This window comes from Erinaceus europaeus, chromosome 8 (genome assembly GCF_950295315.1).
Source record: "Erinaceus europaeus chromosome 8, mEriEur2.1, whole genome shotgun sequence".
NCBI lineage: Eukaryota > Metazoa > Chordata > Mammalia > Eulipotyphla > Erinaceidae > Erinaceus > Erinaceus europaeus.
The window spans coordinates 28,526,255-28,549,940 of record NC_080169.1 but is presented as its reverse complement, the minus strand read 5'-3'; the positions used below and the strand labels follow the sequence as shown (position 1 = coordinate 28,549,940).

The 23,686-nt window shown below is 41.8% G+C and overlaps 2 protein-coding genes across 2 annotated transcripts in view; one reads left to right on the top strand and one right to left on the bottom strand.

Moving 5' to 3' along the window:
* Positions 1-23,686, bottom strand: part of IGF2BP3 (insulin like growth factor 2 mRNA binding protein 3) — a 164,412-nt gene that overhangs the window by 69,330 nt on the left and 71,396 nt on the right. The gene's annotated exons all lie outside the window — the stretch shown is intronic.
* Positions 12,112-23,686, top strand: part of LOC103114303 (cytochrome b-c1 complex subunit 10-like) — a 530,783-nt gene continuing 519,208 nt past the window's right edge. The window contains exon 1 of the mRNA XM_060196101.1: positions 12,112-12,326. Within this exon, the coding sequence (XP_060052084.1) occupies positions 12,131-12,298 (168 nt within the window). The 5' untranslated portion in view covers positions 12,112-12,130 and the 3' untranslated portion in view covers positions 12,299-12,326. The remainder of the gene's footprint in view (positions 12,327-23,686) is intronic.

The following is a 23,686-nucleotide window of genomic DNA, read 5'->3' as shown; positions in this document are numbered from 1 at the left end:
TAGCATAGCCATTGTACGATCTACCATTTCTAATAGAGAAGGTAATGGAGAGTTTTACATATCAACAAGTCTATTTAACCTTTTGTTTAGACCAACTTAGTTAAAATATATTGATTGTTAACTAATTTTTACCTTAGACTTTAAATGTAAGTTAATTTTATCTTTATGAGAATTACGTTGAAAACCTTTTTTATTTAACTTTGTCTAGTAAGAAGCCTTAAAGTTACTGTTTACCAAACTTTAAACATACACATAAACATGGTCATTAATACACGAGGAGAGAAACCTTTGTTACGAAGACATGTCATTTGAAACACGAATTTAAATCTGTACTGTCTTAGTTGTTGGGGTTGGGGGGGAGGGCTCACCATCCGGAGGTGGCTTCCCACGCAGCTTCACTTTTAGGAATTGTAGGTTGCGATCTCTGCACAAATCTCTGCGTACTCCAGCTTGCCTGTCTTCAGACCGGACAGGCGGCTGGAGATCTCATGTGTCCAGTTTTGGCAGGGAGCCCGGGGGTCCGGGATCATTCCAGAATTCATAGAAAGAGGGCAGGCAGGCCAGTTTTGTAGAAGGTGTGGGACTAGGTGCCCAGGGGTGGCAGCCATGATAGGCCGCCGTGGCCCTGCCCCATGGCCCTGTCATGTCTGCTGCCCTGCTCGCAGTGGCCAAGCAGCATGGAGGGATCACACGTCCAGTGCCCTGTGCCACGCGGTGGAGAGCCAGCTCCTGTGGGCTGGCCTCGGGCTCTTGCGTGTTGGCCTCGGGCTCCAGGGGCTCTTATGTGCTGGCGTCGGCCTCCTGCGGGCTGCGGGGCTACGGGGCTGCGGGCCCGGTGCGCGGGGTTGTCTGGGCGCAGCCGGCTGGCTGGCTGTTTAACCAGGTGGAAACAGCAGCTCTGTGCCTCGCCTCCCTCCCACTGGCTCTTCCCGCTGGCTGTTCTGAGTTCGCCCGAGCGAGTGGAAACCACAGAGTGGTCCAGAGATAAATGTTCCAGAAACAGCAAAACAGTCTCGTGAAGAAAGAGCAGAGGCCTTTGGAGATCTCTTCACAAGCAGAAGAGAAGGCCATAGCGTATAGGTAGCCAAATTGTCTTTACTTATCTGAGAGATGCGCAGGTCAGGTCCACGTGGGCGCCATTTGTTGTTAAAATTTCGGAGGCTCTTGCCGGCCGGGTTGGCTTCGCAGTGGTGAACAGAGACGTGGAGACAACGGCTGGGCGGGGAAGCTGTATTTCTTTATTCAGGAACAATGATTCACAAACTAAGACAAACTAATCACCAAACAGAACTCTGCTGTCTCTTTGCGGCGGCACAAACACTCTCTCTTACTCTCGAACTCTCGAACTCAGGAACCCTCTCCTGGGGTTCCTTAGGGCGGGGCCAAGTGGCCCCACGAAATTAACTGGACTGATCCAATTCTCTTGGCGGGGGAGGGCTAGAACAAACCAATGTAAAGCATACGACAATTACATAATCCTATTTCTTTTTTTTTTGTGATTTTTATTTTTTATTTATTTTTTTTCCCTGTATTCTCCCCACCCACCCACCCACCCCAGAGTCTTTTACTTTGGTGTAACACTCCAACATAATCCTATTTCTAAGGGAAGTCCAGAATGGGCAATTACATAGAGACAGAAAGCAAGATTAGAGGTCAAAAGAGATTGGAAGATAGGCCTGGCATTTATTATTATTATTATTATTATTATTATTATTATTATTATTATTATTTCCCCTGTGAAATCTCTTCACTGAGATTTCACACCTGCTTGATTCCACCACTCCCAGCAAACATGTTTCTTTTTTCCATGGAGAAGGTAAGACACCAAGGAGAGACAAGATGGAAAATTCATGAAAATTCTGTGCATGGTGCTCTCATAAGGTAGTCAGGGGTTCAAAATATGGGACTTGTGTGTGATAGAGTATTCACTCTACAGGGTACGCTATCTGCTGACCCCAAGGAAGCAAATATTGTAATAGCTATAGGGTTGGTGCTGAAGGTCATAAAAATTCTCTATAATGAGACAGTAAATGTCCCAAACCTTCTAAATACACTTCACTGAAATGTTTGAGAAGGTAAATTTGATGGTTTGTGGATTATAACTCAATTTAAAGACTTTACTTAGCAAAGAAAAAATATGAGGGTGGTATCATGCTGGCTTAAATTGGTCTTTAAGGTAGTTAGTTTTTTAACAAATGGCAAGAAAACTGTTCTCAATTCTTAATGCTCTCACAGAACAGAATACTGAAGAAATAAAAAGGAACGAAGAGGAGAGCCAAATGAATTAGTTATTTGGGAATCAAACAGAGGAAAGAAAAATGTGTACTAAGCCAGCTCCCTATAGGTGATCAGACAGGGTCAGAGTGTTGTGAGCAAATGAAATGGTGACAAAAAAAAAACCTCAGTTACTATTTGTTTCCTATGACAGACAAGTATTTCACAAGAACTTTAGTTTTGTGGTCCAGTAGGTATTGCAGTAGATAAAGCACTGGATTCTCAAGCATAAGGTTCCGAGTTCAATCCCTGGCAGCACATGTACCAGAGTGATGTCTGGTTCTTTCTCTCTCCTCCTATCTTTCTCAGGAATAAATAAATTCTTTAAAAAAAAAAAAAAAAAAAGAACTTCAGTTTCTTTTGAACAGTAAGATGGAAGACGGACAAATCATTACAATATTGCCAAAGCAGTAACAAAAGTAGCCCACAAAATTTTTAAAAATGCCCTTTGAAGTTCTCCCTTCTGTAATTTATTGGTGGGTGAAGGAAAAGATCTGTGGTCTACTCTGTGAGAACTATGGTCATAATCACTGGGAGGTTCACTTTGGTGGTGGTAGGGTGTGGAACCATAATCTTAAGATCTTATAAACCACTATTAATCCCAAATTTTAAAAAGGGGGGGAGGCTTGAAAAAGGAAAGAGAAGGGTCTACGAGGCAAACCCGAACTTCCGCATCTTTCTTCACTCTCAGTCTCTGGTGATGTTTAGTCAAGATAAAGATACTACTTGAAACCCAGCCAGCACTGCTATACCTAAAAGCTGCTAATTGAGTCCTTGGGTCTTGTTTTTTGGTTCAGAACTCTACTGAGCACATTTTTCAACCAGACCCAACACTTTAATAGTCACAGAATAATCCAGTTTCATATAGTTCAGAAAATTTAAGTACCAATTACATAGCACCTGTTATTAGTGAATTAGGACTGAGACTGTTCAAGTTACTTTAAAAGCTTAATAAGTAGAAAACTCCCATCAATAGCCAGAGAAGAATTATGTAGTTAAGAGAAAGACTATTTAGTTAAGTACAGACTTTGAAGAAAATGAGATCTGTAAAACAACATACTTGCTTGTTAAAGATACTACTTATTGCCCAACCAATTTTATGGGGACTTTTTAAAGGTGTTGCAAAATAAAATCTAATTTCAAGGTACTTCTCCCTATAGTGATTTTACTTCCTACTACAAGGATTCCCAGAGATCTGTCTAAAATTCTCCCCTCTATCATATACATGGTTTGGAAATTATATGCTCTTATGGGATGTAAATGGTCACTTCAAAACATACATCCATATACTTGCTGTTCACATGTCAATTTCGTTATCACAGTTCACAGCTGAATCAAAGTTTTACAAAGTGCACTGAGAGACTAAGTCATCCTAACAAGGGGTGGCAATTTTGTACAGTGAGGTTTCTACTCCTCTTATTACATCTATAATCAAACAGCTACTAAGCTACTTTGTCTCCTAAGAACTTTTCTTTAAGGATGGGGAGACAGCATAGTGATTATGTAAAAGACCCTCATATACAGGAAGCTCCAAAGTCCGAGGTTCATTCAGCACCACCACTAAGCTTGAACTGAGCAGTGTTCTGGTCTTTCATTCTGTATGTCTCTTTCTTTAAAAAATTAAATAAAAATATACTGAAAAGAGAGGTTACTTTTTAATTTCAATATTGGGGAATTAATTTTTTACATTCGACAGTAAATATAATAGTTTCTACATACATAACATTTGCCAGTTTTCCATATAACAGTACAACCCCCACTAGGTCCTCTGTCATTCTTTTTAGACCTGTATTCTCCCCCCACCCACCCACCCTAGCGTCTTTTACATCGGTGCAACATGCTAATTCCAGTTCAGGTTCTACTTGTGTTTTCTCTTCTGATCTTGTTTTTCAACTGTGTCTGAGAGTGAGATCATCCCATATTCACCCTTCTGTTTCTGACTTACTTCATTTAACATGAATTTTTCAAGATCCATCCAACATCAGCTGAAAATGGTGAAGTCACCATTATTAATAGCTGAGTAGTATTCCATTGTGTATATATACCACAACTTGCTCAGCCTCATCTGTTGCTGGACACCTGGGTTGCTTCCAGGTTTTGGCTATTACAAATTGTGCTGCTAAGAACATATGTGTACACAGATCTTTTTGGATGGGTGTGTTGGGTTCCTTAGGATATATCCCCAGGAGAGGAACTGCAGGATCATAGGGTAGGTCCATTTCTAGCCTTCTGAGAGTTCTCCAGACTGTTCTCCACAGAGGTTGGACCCATTTACATTCCCACCAGCAGTGCAAGAGGGTTCCTTTGACCCCACAACCTCTCCACATTTGCTGGTTACCTTTTCTGATGACATTCTCACAGGAGTGAAGTGGTATCTCACTGTCTTTATTTGCATTTCTCTGACAGAGACTTGGAGCATTTTTTCATGTGTTTCTCAGTCTTTTGGATCTCTGTTGTGGTGAATATTCTGTCCATGACCTCTCCCCATTTTGTTATGGTATTATTTCTTTTCTTGTTGAGATTGGCAATCTCTTTACATATTTAGTTATTAGGCTCTTGTCTGATGTATGGTATATAAAGATTTTCTCCCATTATGTGAGGGGTCTCTTGGGTAGTGGTTTCTTTTGCTGTATAGAAGTCTTTTAATTTGATGTAGTCCCATAGGTTTATGTTTGCCTTCTTTGTAACTGGATTCGTTTCATTGAAGATGTCTTTAAAATTTATGTGAAAAAGAGTTCTGCCAATATTTTCCTCTAAGTATCTGATAGTTTCTGGTCTAACATCCAAGTCATTGATCCACTTGGAATTTACTTTTGCATTTGGTGAAATATACTGTTTCAGTTTCATTCTTCTGCATGTTTCAACCCATTGTTTCCAACATCATTTGTTGAAGAGACTCAGCTTTCCCCAATGAATAGTCCGGGCACCTTTGTCAAAGATCGGATGTCCATAGGTGTGGGGGCTCACTTCTGGGCTCTCAATTCTATTCCACTGGTCAATGTATATATTCATGTTCCAGTACCAAGCAGCTTTGATGACAATGGCCCTATAATTGAGATTGAGATCTGGGTGTCATGCCTCCAGTTCTGTTCTTTCTTCTCAAGATAGTTTTGGCAATTCTAGGTCTTTTCTGGTTCCAGATAAACATTTGTAGCATTTGTTCTATTCTCCTAAAAAATGTGTTTGGGATCTTGATGGGGATAGCATTAAATTTATAGTAGGCTCTGGGTAGTATATTCATTTTGATGATGTTAATTCTTCCAACCCATGAACATGGAATATCTGTCCACTTCTTTGTGTCTTTTTCAATTTCCTTGAGTAGTGACTCATAATTTTCAGTATACAAGTCTTTTACTTCTTTCGTTAGCTTTATTGCCAGATATTATATTGTTTTTGTTGCTATAGTAAAAGGAATTGATTTCTGGATTTCAACTTCTTCTTAGTATGTACATAAAGGAATGACACTGACTTTTTAATGTTAACTTTGTAGCCTGACACCTTACTGTATTGCCTGATGATTTCCAAAAGCTTCTTGCTACATTCCTTTGGTTTTACTATATATCATGTCATCTGAAAATAGGGAGAGTTTGACTTCTTCTCTTCCAATCTGTATCCCTTTCATTCCTTGCTCCTGCCTGACTGCTACGGCAAGAACTTCCAACACTATGTTGAATAATAATGGTGATAGTGGGGAGTTGGGCGGTAGCTCAGCAGGCTAAGCGCATATGGCGCAAAGCGCAACACCAGCATAAGGATCCCAGTTCGAGCCCCGGGCTCCCCACCTACAAGGGAGTCCCTTCACAGGCAGTGAAGCAGGTCTGCAGGTGTCTATCATTCTCACCCCCTCTGTCTTCCCCTCCTGTCTCTATTTCTCTCTGTCCTATCCAACAATGGCAACAATAACTACAACGATAAAACAAGGTCAAGAAAAGGGAATAAATACATATTTAAAAAAAGAAATTCAGTCTTTTAAAAAATAATAATAATGGTGATAGTGGGCAGCACTGTCTAGTACCTGATCTGAGTGGAAATGCTTCCAGTTTTTCACCATTGAGTATGATGTTGGCTGTAGGTTTGCTATATATAGACTCCACTATCTTCAGGAATTTTCCATCTATTCCCATTTTTTGTAGTGTTTTGATCATAAAGGAATGTTGTATTTTGTCAAAGGCTTTCTCTGCATCTATTGATATGACCATGTGGTTTTTGGTCCTGCTTTTATTGATGTGGTAGATCACGTTGACTGATTTATGTATATTAAAAAAACCATGCATGCCTGGGATAAACCCCACTTGGCCATGATAAACAATCTTTTTAATAGACTGCTATATCTGGTTGGCTAGAATTTTGTTCAATATTTTAGCATCTATGTTCATCAGAGATTTTTTTTTTTTTTTTTTTTGCCTCCAGGGTTATGGCTGGGGCTCAGTGCCTGCACTAAGAATCCACTGTTCCTGGAAGCTATTTTTTCCCATTTTGTTGTGCTTGTTGTAGTTGTCATTGTCATGTTGATTTATTTACATGGCTTCTCATTGGGTGCATAGATGTTAATTATTGCTAAGTCCTCTTGACTGATCCACTGAGCACTAAGTGGTGTCCATACCTATCTTTTTAAGTTTTATTTATTTTAAAGTCTATCATGTCAGATATGAGAATAGCTGTGTCTGTTCTTTTATTTATTTATTTTTTTTGTGGGCCATTGGCTTGTATGATAGTTTTCCATCTTTTCACTTTGAGTCTGTGTTTGTCTTGTTGAGTTAGGTGGGTTTCCTGTAGACAGCATATTGTTGGGTTGTGTTTTCTGATCCATCTTCTTACTTTTTGCCTTCTAATAGGTGAATTCAAGCCACTGACACTTACTGATATCAAATATTGAAGGTATTTTAACACCATTCTTGTAGAGTTTTAAGAGTGTTCTGACATATGGCATATTTATGGTGGTCTGACTGTTTACAGGAGACCTTTCACTTCTTTCAGGGCAGGCTTAGTGATAGTTGATTCTTTCAACTGTTGCATGTCTGAAGAGGTTTTTATGCCTCCATCTAGTCTGAATGACAGTCTAGCAGGATACAGTAGTCTTGGTTGAAACATTTTCTCAATGAACACTCGGTAGATATCTTGCCATTCTCTTCTGGCCTGTTGTGTTTGTGTGGAGAAGTCTGCTGCTAACCTTATGGGTTTTCCTCTGTAGGTGACTCTTTGTTTTTCTCTTGCAGCTTTCAGGGCCCTTTATCTTTATTCCTTTCCATTCTAAACAAGATGTGTCTTGATGTATTTAAGTCTGGGTTAATTCTGTTTGGGACCCTCTGTGCTTCTTGAGCCTTTATGGCTTTAATGTTGTCTAGACTAGAGATGTTCTCAGCTATTATGTCCTGAAGAATGATTTCTTCCCCTCCCTCTCTTTCTTCCTCTGGTAAGCCAATAAAGCATATATTATTTCTTTTGAAGTCATCCCATAGGTCTCTGTTGTTGTTTTCAGTATCTCTTAATCTCTTTTTGAGATCTCTTACTTCTTTTTTAGTTGTCTGTAATTCGTCCTTGATCTTGCTAATTCTGACCTCAGCCTCATTTATTCTATTCTCTCTCCCCTGTACTGTTTTCTGGAGTTCATCTACTTTGTTACCCTGCTCTGATACTGTTTTAGTTTGTTCAGCTAGTTGTGTTCTTAGCTCAACTATTTCAGCTTTCAGCTCTCTAATAACCTTGAGATAATTAGTGTTTTCTTCCAGAGTCTCATTGGTCATTTCTGCATTTCTGATGACAATTCTTTCAAACTCTTTTTTTTTTTTCAAACTCTTTACTCACTCCTGTGATTATTTCCTTTAAACTAGTGTTTAGATGTTGACCTTATTATTTTGTGCTTCACCCTTGGGGGGCTTTTATCTGGACTTTTGTCCTAGTTCATTTTCCAATATTTCTTCTTGTTGACTTAACTATTTTATATACTATGTTATGAGGTCCCCCCCTCAGTACTTTTCAAATTACTGATCACTCTTGCCTGGATTGACTTGCGGCTAAGTAAGGTAATTAAAGGGTTCACAGATGTGGAAATTGACAGTTGTTTCAATATTAATTTAACTCCTGAGTTGGATCACTGTGGTTTAAAAGCTTCTTTTTTCCTTTTTCTTCCCTGTAGGCTATGGGAGCCTGAAGGCTTTTAACTATACGTAGGCTTCTTAGTTTAATCTCTCACTCCTGACCAAGAGATAAAGCAAGGTGGGGGTGAGATAATCCAGAGGTTATACAAAGAGACTTTCAAAGCCCCACCGCTAGGCCACCAAGGTATAAATCTTCTCCTGAGTTTCCTCGCTAGTTCTCTGTCCCCTGGTGTCAGCACACAGCCTCCCCCCTGTTGCTCCAGATCCTTCTGAGGGCAATAGCAATGGAGACTCACAGTTGCATTTGCTGTTTCTTAGAGGAGTCCTTTCCTCCTTTCAGCCATCTTTTTGTTGGTGAAAGAATGGAGGTGGTGTCTCAAATGGTAAACTGCCAGACTGTTACCAGCCACTTAATCTCTCCCTAGGCTCCTCTCTGTCCAGGAGCCACACATGTTTGTACTCACTGGTGATTTGCTGGGTTCCTGGAGTCGTTCTAGACCTGTCTTTTTGCGGTCCCAGGTAGTCTCCTTTGGTATTCATAGTTGATCCGGGAGAGGAGAGGAGGGGAGGGGAGGGGAGGGGAGGGGAGAGGAGAGGAGAGGAGAGGAGAGGAGAGGAGAGGAGAGGAGAGGAGAGGAGAGGAGAGGAGAGGAGAGGAGAGGAGAGGAGAGGAGAGGAGAGGAGAGGAGAGGAGAGGAGAGAGGAACACAGCTCTGGAAGTCTCCTGAGGTTTTTTGTTTGTTTGTTTTTAAAGCCACACCTATAAATTTGTTGATATGTTCATTTGTTTCTGGCTTATGTTACTTAGCATAATGTCTCTAAGTTTCACTCACATTGTCACCAATGACAAGATTTCATTCTTTTTGTTGTTGTTACAACTTTACTGGACAATTCCACTGCTTCCAGATAGAGTGTGAGAGAGGGGAAGAAAAAGATGTCACAGTGCCATTCCACCCTTTGTGAGCTTCACATAGTGCCCCATGTAATGGGGTTTCGACCCTGTTGAGTTATCTCCCAGCCCCAAGATATCTGTCTTTTGCAGATGTGGAGGTGGTCTAGTGACAGAATACAAGTCTTGCAAGCACATGGTCCTAAGTTCCATTCCCAGCATCACATATGAGAGAGTGATGCTCTAGTTCTCTTTCACTAAATAAACTGGGAAAAAATTAAATATTTGGTCAGGATTTGTAACATACACTTTGCATGTACAGGGAGCGAAGCTTGAGTCCCAGTCACCACATGGGAGCACCAGGCAAGGCAGAAATTTCACAAGCAGTGCAGTGGATATCTCCTCTCCTTTTGTCTCTAGCCCTCATTCTAAAATAAACTACTTATTTTATCTGTTTGGGAAGAATAGAAAGGGATGGGGAAAGTAAGCAGGCAGGGAGGAAGAAAGGCTAAAAGACTATGTGCTACATGGTGCTGGAAACTGAGCCTGGAGATGCCAGGCAATGGCTCACCTAGCTGAATGCATGTTACCAAGCACAAGAACCTGGGTTCAAGCCCCTGCTCCCCACCTGCAAGAGGAATGCTTCCCCAGCAATGAAGCAGGTCTGCATGTCTTTCTCTTTCCCTTTCTATGTCCCCCCATCTTCTCAATTTCTGCCCTATCAAATAAAATAGAAAAAAAAGAAAACATAGCTACTGGAAGAGGCGATTTGTTGTGCTGGCACCGAGCCCCAGCAATAACCCTGGTGACAGTAAAATAGTAATAAAGGAATTTGACTGGAAGGCCTCACACATACAACTCACTTCCCAACCAACTTGAATGCCAAGTTGTAAGATAGGAAAGAAGATTCATAACATTAAGATCTCCTCAAATAAAGCAAAGTTATTTCTTCTTTCTTTTTGATCACAGGAAAGTGAGAGAGAGGGGAAAAGGAAGAGAGAGAGAGAGAGAGAGAGAGAGAGGCAGAAAGCACACTGCAGCACTGCTTTACCACTCATGAAGCTTCAAGTAGGAAAACCAGGGGTTTCAATCCAAGTCCTTGAGCACTCACTGTAGCTTGTGCACTCTACTGAATGTACTACTACCAGGCCCCAGCATAATGTTCACCTATGAACACAACATCCACTGTGTTACGTAAACTTTTGAATTTAAATCCTTGTAGTTCTCCGTGGCACCTGCAGGCTGTGTTCCACAGAGTGGATCAATCTACATTCCCACCAACAGTGCAGAAGTGTTTCTTTCTCACCACATTCTTGTCAGCACTGTCAGCACTTGTTTCTGTCTTTTATAGTTTATGACATTCTCACGGGTGTGACTTATATCAAACTGTTGTCCTGATTTGCATTTCTCTGACAACCAGTGACGAGCTTTTTTTCATATGCCTGTTCGCCATCTGATTATCTTCTTTAATAGAATGTCTGTTCTGACTCTTTCGCCATTTGTAATGTGTCTGTTGATACTGCTACAACTGCAGAGTTGTAAGTTCTTTATATATTTTACTTTAAGGAAGGAGTCAAAGAACACTTTTTTATATGTTAAAATATTTTTTTAACCACTATGGATATAGGCAAATAATACCACCTTACTCTTTCCTTTCCCCTAATTTTATAACAATCTAATATTTCACTGAATAAGTATGTGTGAGGCCTCAAATAAACTAGGAAGTCAATGGAACAGTTGCAAATTCTAAAATAGCGGGGGTAGATAGCATAATGGCTATGCAAAAAGACTATCATGCCTGAGGCTCCATCAAGTTCCAGGTTCAATCCCCATCACCACCACCACCACCAACACAAGCCAGAGCTGAACAGTCCTCTGGTTAAAAGGAAAGAAAAAGAAAGAATAAAATAGAAGCTAGGTGGTGATAACACCTGACTGGGTGCACATGTTACAATGTACAAGGACCCAGGTCCCCCAGGGGGAAAGCTTTGCAAGTGGTGAAGCATTGCTGCAGGTGTCTCTCTGTCTCTCTTCCTCTCTATCTCCCCCTTTCCTCGATTTCTGACTGTCTCTGTCCAGTATATAAAGATAATTAAAAAAATATTTTAAAAGACAATTCTAAAATTAGACCAGAAAGTAGGGGGTGACACTTAAAAGCAGCAGACAACACCATGCTGAATCTAGTCAACAGGAGAAAAAGGGGGGGAAAAGCATGTAAGCAAAGCTTCTTTCATTAAACAAGCATTAATTAGACAGCTACTCAGGATAACATCCCTCCCACACAGAAACAAAGCTGTGTCTGATGAAAGATTTGCCATGTTTAGCTAAGCAAAAAAGAATCTAGTATGATTAAATCATAACCTTTATGGAAAAGAAATGATTATATGAAATTAGAAATATTTGTTCAGCTGAGCAATTCCAGTGGTGTAAAAACAGACTAGGATATTGAGAAGTGCACAGAACCTACTTAAGGGTAGGTGAGCAATAGATTGGCTGAAAAAGAAGAACATGGTTGGAGAGAAAACACACCAGCAGCATCTGAGAGATCCCAGGTTCAATCCCCTGCACACCCAATAGCAAAAGCCAAGCAATACTCTGGCTGAAAACAAGAGAGCAGAGAAATATTGATAAATTATAAATTATAAGAATTTACTAATTATAAAATAAGGTATAAATTATAAGAGCTTGGGCGAGGGGTAGATAGCATGGTGGTAAGATAGCAAGCAAAGAGACTTGTCATGCCTGAGGTCCCAGGTTCAACCCCCCGCACCACCATATGCCAGAGCTGAGCAGTGCTCTGGTGTTTCTCTGTGTTTTTCTCTGCCATCTCTCTCTCAAAAATAAAATAAATAGACCCAGGAAGGCCGCCATGCTGACCCGCTTCCTGGGGCCGCGGTACCGGCAACTGGCCCAGAACTGGGTCCCCACGGCCGGCGTGTGGGCGGCGGCGGGCGCCGTGGGGCTGGTCTGGGCCACCAACTGGCGGCTGGTGCTGGACTGGGTGCCCTACATCAACTGCAAGTTCAAGAAGGACTGAGCGCGCCCGCCGGGGCGTCGCTTCCCAGGCGGTGTCTGTCTCTCCCCCTCCTCTCTCTATGTCTCTCTGTCCTATCCAACGGCACGACAACAACAACAACAGCAATAGCCACAACAAGACTACAACCACGCAGGCAACAACGAATAACGAGATCTTTACTTGGTGGAGACAGAAATGAGAGGGAAGAGGAAGAAAGACCTGCGTCCCAGCTCGCGCCCCTGGGTCCTGGCGCTGAGGCCTGAGGTGCGCCGCCACCTGGCCACCATCAAAGTAGCTTTGAAATAAATATTCTGGCACAGCGAAAAAAATAAAAAATAAAAAAATAAAATAAAATAAATAAAATACTTTTAAAAAAATATAAGAGCTTAACACTGATCCATCATAATGAGAGAGGGATCCCCCCCCCCCTTTTTTGCCTCTAGGGTTATCGCTGGGGCTCGGTGCCTGCACTATGAATCCACTACTCCTAAAGCCATTTTTTCCATTTTGTTGCCCTTGTTATTGCGGTTGTTAGATAGGACAGAGAGAAATCGAGAGAGAGATGGAAGACAGACAGGAGAAGAGAAAGATAAGACTCCTGTAGACCTGCTTCACCGCTTGTGAAGCAACCTCCCTGAAGGTGGGGAGCAGGGGGCTCGAACCTGGATCCTTAAGACGATCTTTGCACTTCACACCATGTGCGCTTAACCTGCTGCACTACTGCTCAGCCCCCAAGAGAAGGATATTAGCGTATAATCTGCTGAATAATTGTCATAGAAGCCCCAATTTTCTTTGTGACTCATTTCTTCAGCACTAATGACTGAAGCTTGCATATATACATATATGATAACACACACAGTTGAATGCAACACTTTATAATGCTGGAGGATACAACAGCAGCGCACCAAGGGGAAGCTTTATACGTAACGAAGCAGTGATACGATGTCTCTCCTTCTGCTACTCATCAAAATAAATATGCCAGGAGCAGTGGAATTTTGAAGGCAGAATGCTCCAGCAAAGTCCTGGCAGCAGAAAAACAAAAAAGGAAAGAAAAAGGAAAAAAAAAAAAAAAAAGTCAGCCCAGAGCAGTGAAGCTCTGGAGGTGACCAAAGTCTAACAACTACCAAATAAACCCTGAAATATTAAAATAACCAAAGCAAGATAAAATACCTCAAGACAATTTTCTTAAGGCAATTTGTTCCTAGCTAGCGACGAGTGCAACATAACTTACACTCAGACTCCATTTGACACACACCACCACCACCACCACCACCACCACCACCAAATTCCTGGTAGAGTACATACTTTACCATGCAAAAGCATCCTGGCTTGAAACCCTGGTGCCACATGAACCAGGGGAAGAAGCTTCATGAGAGGTGATGTGGTGTCTTTTTATTTCACCCTCTCCCTCCCTCCCTTTTCCCACTCTGTTTCTCTATCTGAAATTAAGGGGGGAGGGGGGGAGAACCTCATGGTTGGGAGGAGGGACACCCAGCAGAGAACACATGTCACCATACATGAGAACCTGGGTTCAGATCCCTGGTCCCCATCTGCTTCCATGAGCAGTAGGGCGCTGCTATAGGCGTCTCCCTCTCTACCAGAAAAAAGGCGGGGGGGGGGGGGGTTCGGGGGACTGGACAGTAGTGCACCCAGTCACCCAGCTGAGAACACGTGTTATCAAGCAAAAGGACGTGGATTCATGCCCTTGACCCCCTCTCAGGGGGGAAGCTTCATAAAGGATGAAGCAAGTCTGTGAGTCTGTATTCATCCGTCCCTTCCCTCTCAACTTCTATCCTATTTTTAAAAAAAAAAGTAGGGCAAAAGTGACAGCATACCGGTTATGCAAAGACTTTCATGCCTGAAACTTTAAAGTCTCAGGTTCTATTCCCAGCACCACCATAAGCAGTTGGGCAGTTCTCTGGTCTCTCTCTCTCTCTCTCTCTCCCTCTGTGTGTGTGTGTGTGTGTGTGTGTCCCTCCATATATCATTACAATAAAATAAAATACTTGTTAAAAGCAAAACTGGCCACTGTGAACAGTGGACTCATGCAGGCACTGAGCCCCAGTGATAGCCCTAGTGGCAATTACACACACACACACACACACACACACACACACGAGAAGGGGACGGCCATGTCATGTAGGCACAAAGCTACAGCAACAACCACAGTGGTGAAGGAAGAAAGTGAGAGAGGGAGGGATGAAGGAAGGAGGTAGGGAAGAGAAAGAAAAAAAATTGGCTGCCTAGAGTGGTATAATTGCACAGTTAAAAAAAAAAACAGCAAAGCAAAAGAAACTGTGTGTGTGTGTGTGTGTGTGTAGAAGCAAAAGATATAAACAGAACATTTTTAAAGTCAGTGATTAATTTCTACCTCAGTAAAACTTAATGGAGGGCAGGTGGAATAGCATAATGGCTATGCAAAAAGTCTCTCTGGCCAGTGGCCACATGGTTGAGTGCACACATTACAATGTGCAAGGACTCAGGCTCGAGCCCACACGCTCCACCTGTGGGGGGAGGGGTGGCTTCATGAGCACTGAGGCAGATCTGCAGGTATCTATCTATCTATCTATCTATCTATGGCCCCCTCCCCTCTCAATTTCTCTCTGTTCTATCTAATAGAAAAGAGGAGGAAGGGTGGAATGGCCACCAGGAGCTGTAGATTCATAGCAGACACCAAGCCCCAGCGATAACCCTGGTAACAAAAGAAAAAAAAAAAAAAAAAAACTCATGCCTGATACTCCAAAGTTCCTGGTTCAATCCCCTGTGCCACCATAAACCAGAGCTGAACAGTCCTCTGATTTTACATTTTATTTTCTTACACCTATATATCCAGTGCCCCATCCCCACCTAGTAAACTATATTTAAAAGGCTTATAAATTGGGTGATAGAGATACACAAATACACATACACAGAACAGCAGGACAATATTCTTGCTTGTATGTGACATATAAAGATCAAACTTAAGACCTCATAAATGTAAATCTGTTTCTAGCCCTAAGCCAACCTCCCTGATCAACAGTGAATGAGTTTAAAGTCTATTGCAGGCCTGGGGGACAGCATTAGTTTATGCAAAACATTGTTCACGCCTGCAGCCCCAAGGTCCCAGGTTCCATCTCCAACAACACCATACCCAAGAGCTGAGCGGTGCTCTGCTAAAAATAAAACAAAGTAAGAGTAATGATCTATTACAGAGTGGAGATTTTCAGTGTGTAAATACTGACCAACAGTCCCCACCAGGAACTGTTCTTTTTTATAACACCACAGAGCAGACATGGTCTACGCCCAAAGTTTAGGGTCAGGTAAGGAACAGACACAGGTCAGAGGCAATTAAAATTTAAAGTACTTCTGTACTGCTACATATGAAGAAAAACGTAAGACACCTAATCCAGGTGTGGCCGAAAAACAAAGGATCGGCTATGTAGAAGATAGAGTATCTAAACTAGTAAGTTGCTGCATTCAAAGCTACTGTCCCAACTCCTTCACTCCGGAACCTGTTTGATGTTCAGACACAGAAGTGACACCCCATTGTCTCTGTCCCATACTCTATGAAATCATTTATTCTGATTTAAGCAGAGCATAAGCAAACCACTGAAAATATTAGTGAAAATCAGAGCAAGAAAGAATCCATTTGTGTGGGGAGTCCAGTGAAACTGACCTGGTTAGTTACAGAAGTGTTCCATGCAGCAAACTCAGTTCTAGCACTAAAAAGGGACTCAAAAAATAATAATAATAAAAAGGGACCCAAGTAAGTTCAAGGAAAGCTTATAAAAACAAAAGCAGAGACAGGGTTGGGATTGGTTCAGCAACTCAGTCAAAGGAAAAAAAATGCATTGAATGGATTTCAGAGAGTAGTCCTTGTGCGGTTAATAAAGGTCTTTCTCTAAAATAGGTAAATAAATATTGCTCTGGGCCCAGTATGTCACCAATCTGTCCACTGATTAAGGTCAAGTCTGAGATAAGATACTGGAGCCATCTCAAATCTGATATTGGACGATAACTGTCTTTTATGTTTCAAAAGGGATAAGTCATTAACAGACCTTACACAAAAAATTTCTTTCCCTTCCCTGTTATCTGATAGCAACGCTATCTTCATTGTGAAAAATGGCAAAACATTCTGCATAGAGATCCCTCCAGGCTTTAAAGATCTTACTCTTAATGTATTAACTTTTAGTTAGGGTCCCCAATCTCAGGGTAGTGGCATGATGGCTTATTTTATATTTGAAAAATGGACTACTACATTGTGGTGGGCTAACTAATGGTCTCTGTGTTATCTTCTTCCTAATCCCTGAAACTAGTGAATGCCCCATATGGTGAAAGAGATTTGCTGGCCTGATTCAAAAATAAGAGTTTTGAGACAGATTATTCTCAAGTGGTCTGGGAGGTGGTACAGTGAATAAAGTACTGGGTTCTTGACCATAATGTTCCAAATTCAATCCCTGGAGCACACGTACCAGAGTGATGTCTGGTTCTTTCTCTCCTATTTTTCTCATGAATAAATAAATTCTTTAAGAGAGAGAGAGAGATTATTGTCAATAATCTAAGTAGATCTAAAACCAAAAGAGTCATTATAAAAGGGACACAAGGTTTAAGGAGATAGAATGATTATGTAAAAGACTTTAATGACTGACTCTGAAGTGTCGGGTTCAATTTCAAGCACTATCATAAACCAGAGCTGAGCAATGTTCTGATATCTCACTAAAATAAAGATAATAAGTCCCAGGTTCAATCCCCTGCATCATCAAAAGCTAGAGCTGAGCAGTGCTATAGTAATAAACACACAAAATAAAATATATATTTTTTTAATTTTTTATTTAAGAAAGGATTAGTGAACAAAAACATAAGGTAGGAGGGGTACAACTCCACACAATTCCCACCACCCAATCCCCATAACCCACCCCTCCCATGGTAGCTTTCCCATTCTCTAGCCCTCTGGGAGCATGGACCCAGGGTCGTTGAGGGTTGCAGAGGGTAGAAGGTCTGGCTTCTGTAATTGCTTCCCCGCTTTAAAAAGTGGTTTGAGGGAGTTGGGTGGTAGCGCGGTGGGTTAAGCGCATGTGGCACAAATTGCAGGGACTGGCGTAAGGATCCCAGTTCAAGCCCCCGGCTCCCCACCTGCAAGGGAGTCCTTCACAGGCGGTGAAGCAGGTCTGCAGGTGTCTATCTTTCTCTCCCCCTCTCTGTCTTTCCCTCCTCTCTCCATTTCTCTCTGTTCTATCCAACAACAAAGCAACGTCAACAATGGCAATAATAACCGCAACGAGGCTGCAACAACTAGGGCAACAAAAAGGGGGAAAAAATGGCCTCCAGGAGCCGTGGATTCATGGTGCAGGCACCGAGCCCAGCAATAACCCTGGAGGAGAAAAAAATAAAAATAAAATAAAAAAATAAAAAATAAAAGGCACAAGAGTGGGTGTCAGTAAGGAGGTCATATGACAATAGACACTGATGCATTTGAGAGAGAGAGAGAGAGATACACAAGTCATGGATGGACACAGGCAGCCTGGAGAAGATGAAAAAAGAGAATAAGCAGTTTCTCTTCTAGAGCATAGAGAAGAAAATCAGCCCTACCATATCGTGACTTTAGCCCTGAGGTGGGTTTCATCTCCAGATTTCAACAACTGTCAAGAATAAAGATGTTATTCTAAATCAACAAGTTTGTGGTAATTTATAACAGCAACAACAGAAAACTAATGTACTTTTATTTCTGGCAGCATGCCAAACAAATTTTTCGTGCCATTAGAACAGCTTTAAAAATAGTCTGGAAGGCAGCCCGGGAAATGGTGCAGTGGATAAAGCCTGTAAGCCTGAATGAGGCCCTGAATTCAATTCCCAAAATTGTATGTGCCAGAGTGACATTCTGGTTCTCTCTTCCTGGTTCCCTCATATTAATAAATGTAGCCTGTTTTAAAAAAAAAAAATGCTGCTTTACCTAATATGCACAGCTCAAGTCCAAGCTCAGCCCCCCACATCGAAGGAATCTTCAGTACTGTGGTCTCTTTTACTTTATCAAGTCTCAGCTTGCTTTAGCCTTGTTCTGCTCCTGCAGGGTCATGCACAGTAAGAAGCATCATGCAGTCAACAGAACCTCTTCAAAGCATAGCACCACTCCTGCCAAACCAATACTTCAATCTCTGGGACCATGATAAATAGGGTGACCCAGTCTTCCTAAGCAATGCTTGCAAATGCAAGTAAAATCACATCCTTTAGCCGAACTACGTCAGAATTTTTAAGAAATACTTACTAGCTTAAGCATTTTCACTTAACTTAAAAATGACCTAAAAATCACTCTATGGCTGACATAGTACCTAACTAAAACACACACACACACACACACACACACACACACACACACACACACACACAGCCAATCACATGCACCACAGCAGGACATGTCAACTGAGTCAGTTGGAAGAGAGAAAATATTCAAGACACTATCAAAACTCAGATTTACATATTTTTTGTTGTGTGTTAAGATTGCTGCTTTACATTTTATTCATTCATTAGCTCATGATTGGAGAGAAAACCAGACCATCACTTTGTCACATGCAATGCTAGAAACCAATCTCAGGACCACATGCTTTCAAGTCCAAAGCTCTAGCCACTGCACCACCTCCTGTACCACACGGACTTATAACTGATGTCTGAAAGAAAGCCTTCTGTGAAAACCATTTAGGGTGCTGAAGGGACTAGGGAGACAGTATAATGATTATTCAAAAGACTTTCACGCTTGACATTCTGAGTTCTCAGGTTCAATCCCCAGAACCACCATAAACCACAGCTACACAGCACTGGTTTCTCTTTCACTCCTATTCCATCTGTATCTCATTAAAATAAGTGAAATATTAAAATAAAACATTGGTTTAAAAAAGAATTCTGCATATGTAAGCATTTAGTCCTGAATTCAGTACCAGTATTATTACATGCCAGAATGATACCGATATTCTCCTCTTCCCTCTCCCTCTCCCCCACCGCCAAAATAAATAAAATAAACCTTTTATAAAAAAACGTAATCAATAGGTTGGTGAAAAGTGGTCACTTGGAGAGTGCACTGCTTTGCCATACACACCATCCAAGGTCCAGCCTAGTCCCCACTGCACTGAAGGAAGCTTTTGTGCTTAGGTCTCATTTATTCTCCCTTTCTGCTCTGTCTCTATGTAAAACTAAAATTAAATGGATTATTTATTAAAAAATAAATTAAGGGGCTGGGAGATAGTATAATGGTTGGGAGGGAGGGAGGGAGGAGGGAAGGAAGGAAGGTTAGATGGAAGGATGGAAGGAAGGGCCGACCATTTAATTGTCCTACAATTAACTGATACGGTTAGTTGATACAGTAACTGATACAGGGCAATCCAAAAAGGAGGAAGAGAAAGATGGTCATGTTTAAGAGTCAGTTACTGTCAAAAACCATCCAATTCCTCCTTCAGGCCTTACATTCTTCTCCAGGGATCTACAGGAGCAGCAGCTGTGAGCCCCCTGCTGTGGGTGTTACATCATCAATGTCACCAGCATAAACTGCTGGAAACCTCTTATGATCCAAGAGCCTCCCAGCTTCGTTATAAGAGTTATCTTCAATCACATTCACAGTATGAAAAACATAGCAGGAAGTTGGAAACTCATGTCTGAAGTCACTGCTTTCCTGGAGGAGTTTAAATGGAGAAAACCCAGCCAACATGAAGTACATAAAGCTAAATAAAAGTAATTTGAGGGAGTGGGGCAGTAGTGCAGCAGGTTAAGTGCAGGTGGCACAAAGCACAAGGACCGGAGAGTAGGGATCCCGGTTTGAGCCCGGGGCTTCACAGGCGGTTAAGCAGGTCTGAAGGTGTCTTTCTCTCCCCGATAGACACCATGGACCTAGAACTCCCAACAGATCCCTCTCTCCACCATCACTGGTCACTTCCATCAGTAACATCATCAGAAGCCCTCTTGTAGGCTTCTTCAAGACTGTACCCTCACTCTCAACTACCAATGGGAAGGACTGCCCCACTCTAAATAGAGACTGGGTCAGCCTGTTCTGGTCCTGAAATGAGTGCAGCCTAGAATGTTCCCAGCTGTGATCATTAACTGAACACAGACTAACAGAGACTTGGAAGTTATACAGGTTCCTGTGCCAAATATGAACAGATATGGGCCCTGAGTGAGATCAGTGTGGTTAAGAGTTAGTTGTTTTATATATTTTCCTCACATCTGGGAGCTTTCTCTGCCCTAATCCAGCTTTTCTAGTCCTATTCTCAATGCTGACACCATCTACCCAGACAGTACTTTTAGTCCACATGCATGCTAGCTATCAAGCTCCAGTAAAAATCACCAGTCATGGGCCCCTAAAAATACCTGACCTCCTAGCTTTTATCCACTCTAAAATCTGGATTCTCATTTGCTCTATTCCTACTTTATGGTTCCTATTCATTAAACATTTTGTCCTCCTTTATATTTTACTGTATTCCAGCTCCCACGTTGTGGATGCTACTATGATTCCATCCTGCACTCCCTGGGCAGTTGATTTCACCAGTGTGTCCCAGAACCTCACCTCTCCAGAGCCCTATATCCCCACACTAGGGAAAAACAGAAACAGGCTGGTGGGGATAGATCAAATTGCCAATGCCCATGCTTCAGCAGGGAATTAATTACAGAAGCCAGACTTTTCACCTTCTGCACCTCAAAGAATGTTGGTGCATACTCCCAGAGGTGTAAAACCCTCCCAGAGGGTTCTGAATTCCAGTTCCATCAGGACTCAGGAGACAATCTTAAAGACATCTTCAATGAAACGAACTCAATTACAAAGAAGACTAAAATAAAAATAAGCCAATGGGACTACATCAAATTAAAAAGCTTCTGCATAGAAAATGAAAACACTACCCAAACAAAAAAAAAATAAATGACCCCATCCAAAAATGGGGAGAGGATATGGACAGAATATTCACCACAACAGAGATCCAAAAGGCTGAGAAACACATGAAAAAATGCTCCAAGTCTCTGATTGTCAGAGAAATGCAAATAAAGACAGCAATGAGATACCACTTCACTCTTGGGAGAATGTCATACATCAGAAAAGGTTAACAGTGGGGAGTCAGGTGGTAGCACAGTGGGTTAAGCAGAGGACAGAGAGAGGAGGGACTCCCCTGCAGTGGAGAGCTGGAGGCTGGAACCGGGATCCTTATGCTGGTCCTTGCGCTTTGCACCACATACTCTTTACCCAGTGCACTTGTCCTTTTTTTTTTTTTAAGATTTTATTTATTTATTAATGAGAAAGACAGGAGGAGAGAGAAAGAACCAGTCATCACTCTGGCACATGTGCTGCCGGGATCGAACTCAGGACCACATGCTTAAGAGTTCAAAGCCTTATCACTGCGCCACCTCCTGGACCATGTCCTTTTCTTTAGATACTTCATTTGTATAATTAATAGGTCTTGCATTTCTCTGGAGTAAATGTAATTCTTTTAATACTGTTAATATTTATCTGGTCTTTTAAGAGTCATAGAAAAATAGTAAGCATGCACAAGGACCTGGGTTCGAGTCCCTTCTCCCCACCTGCAGAGGGGATGCTCTGCAAGTGGTGAAGCAGGTCTGCAGGTGTCTATCTCTCTCCCCCGTCTTCCCTTCCTCTCTCCATTTCTCTTTGTCCTATCCAACAACAACAACATCAATAACAAGGATAATAATAGCCACAGCAATAGTAAAACAACAAGGGTAACAAAAGTGAAAAAATGGCCTCCAGGCGCAGTGGGTTCGTGGTGCAGGCACTGAGCCCCAGCAATAACCCTGGAGGCAAAAAAAAAAAAAAAAAGAAAGAAAAAGAAAAAGAAAAGGTGTGTTCTAGCTCTCTCCTATATTCCACATATTCCACATATCTGGGGATATAAACAAACCCTTCTCCTTCTTCTTCATAAAACAAGTTCCCCCATATCCTTATCTGTCATCAACACTGAAGAGTAAAATATATAGCTAATCCAATATCCAGGAGTGCTTATCGTCATTCAAAACCAAACGACTAGAAATCGTTTAATGTCTGCATGAGACACAAAATGTACAAGATGCACTATCCAGACAACTTGATATAGATATAATAAGAAGCTACCACAGTGTAAAGAAACAATTAACAATACAGTTACAGATTATATAAAACACAGAGAACATTGTCATCCCACAGGATGTGTTTCTGCCATGGCCCCAGATTCTGTCACCTCTTTGGTGACGTCACAGAAAATGTCTTATAAGACCACTAGCTGAAAGAATTTTTGGGTGACAATTTTGGGCTGGTTATTAAATTCTCCATTTTTTCCAAGTTACCCTTCCACTGGGGTTGAGGTTGGGACTGGGTCTGTACTGTTTGTTCCCTGGTATTTTCTGCCAGTAAAAGGCACTAGAGGAAGCATGGAAAGGCAGATGTGGAGCTGAAGGGGCACGGTCTTAGCTGTTATCAGCTATTCCTGGCAGCAGCATTCTATCAGCAGTGGGTTTCAGCTCTAGCAACAGTCAAGAAGCATCGCTTACAATTTCAGTTACTCGGGGTGATCTTCCTCCAAGTTCCTAAGTTGTCAACCTTAACCTCTTTCCTTTGACTTTCTTTCTCACTTAGTCTCACCCTGACAGCTGCTTTCTGCAATTACCACTGATGAATGCCTAGTTCACTCTTTAGATTTTTTTTCTTTTATCTTTTATTCAATCTTTTTATTTATCTATTATTGGACAGAGACAGAGAAATTGAGAGGGGAGAGGGAGATTAAGAGGGAGAGAGACAGAGAGACATCTGCAGCCCTGTTTCACCACTCATGAAGCTTTCCCCCTCCAGGGGACCAAGGGCTTGAACCCAGGTACTTGCACACTGTAATGTGTGCATTTAACCAGGTGCACCACTGCCTGGGCTCCCTGTTTCACTCTTCCAGCCCTCTGGTATCTATCTATAAGGTTCTTCACACTAAATTCACTTGGTGAAACACCCAGTGCTTTCTGTGCTCAAGATTGGACCCAAATCAGATAAGCACAGGAACTGAAGGTGGAAAAGAGGTATATTCATTGTTGTTCACATACTGCCAAAGCACTATTGTACATTCATATGTGCCAAGAGCCATTTTAACAGCTGTAGTATGCAAAAATCTTACAGGTTTTTTCCCCGCCCCTGCTATCTGAAGGACAGCTTGTACCTATTTAATGATTTGATATAAAACGCCATAGAGGTCAGTGGTAGCAGCATTACCAGGCCCCCAAAATTATATATCAAATCATCATAGTGAGAACTCTTATCTAGCACCTGTATTTTTAGGTTCAGTCATTCAATGAAGTGGCCACTAGCGTATGTCCCCATGTTAGAACCGGGGATCAGGTGGAGGGGGGGATAGCAACGTGCTTTTGCTAAGAGACTCTCATGCCTGAGACTCTGAAGTCCCAGGTTCAATTCCCTGCACCACTGTAAAC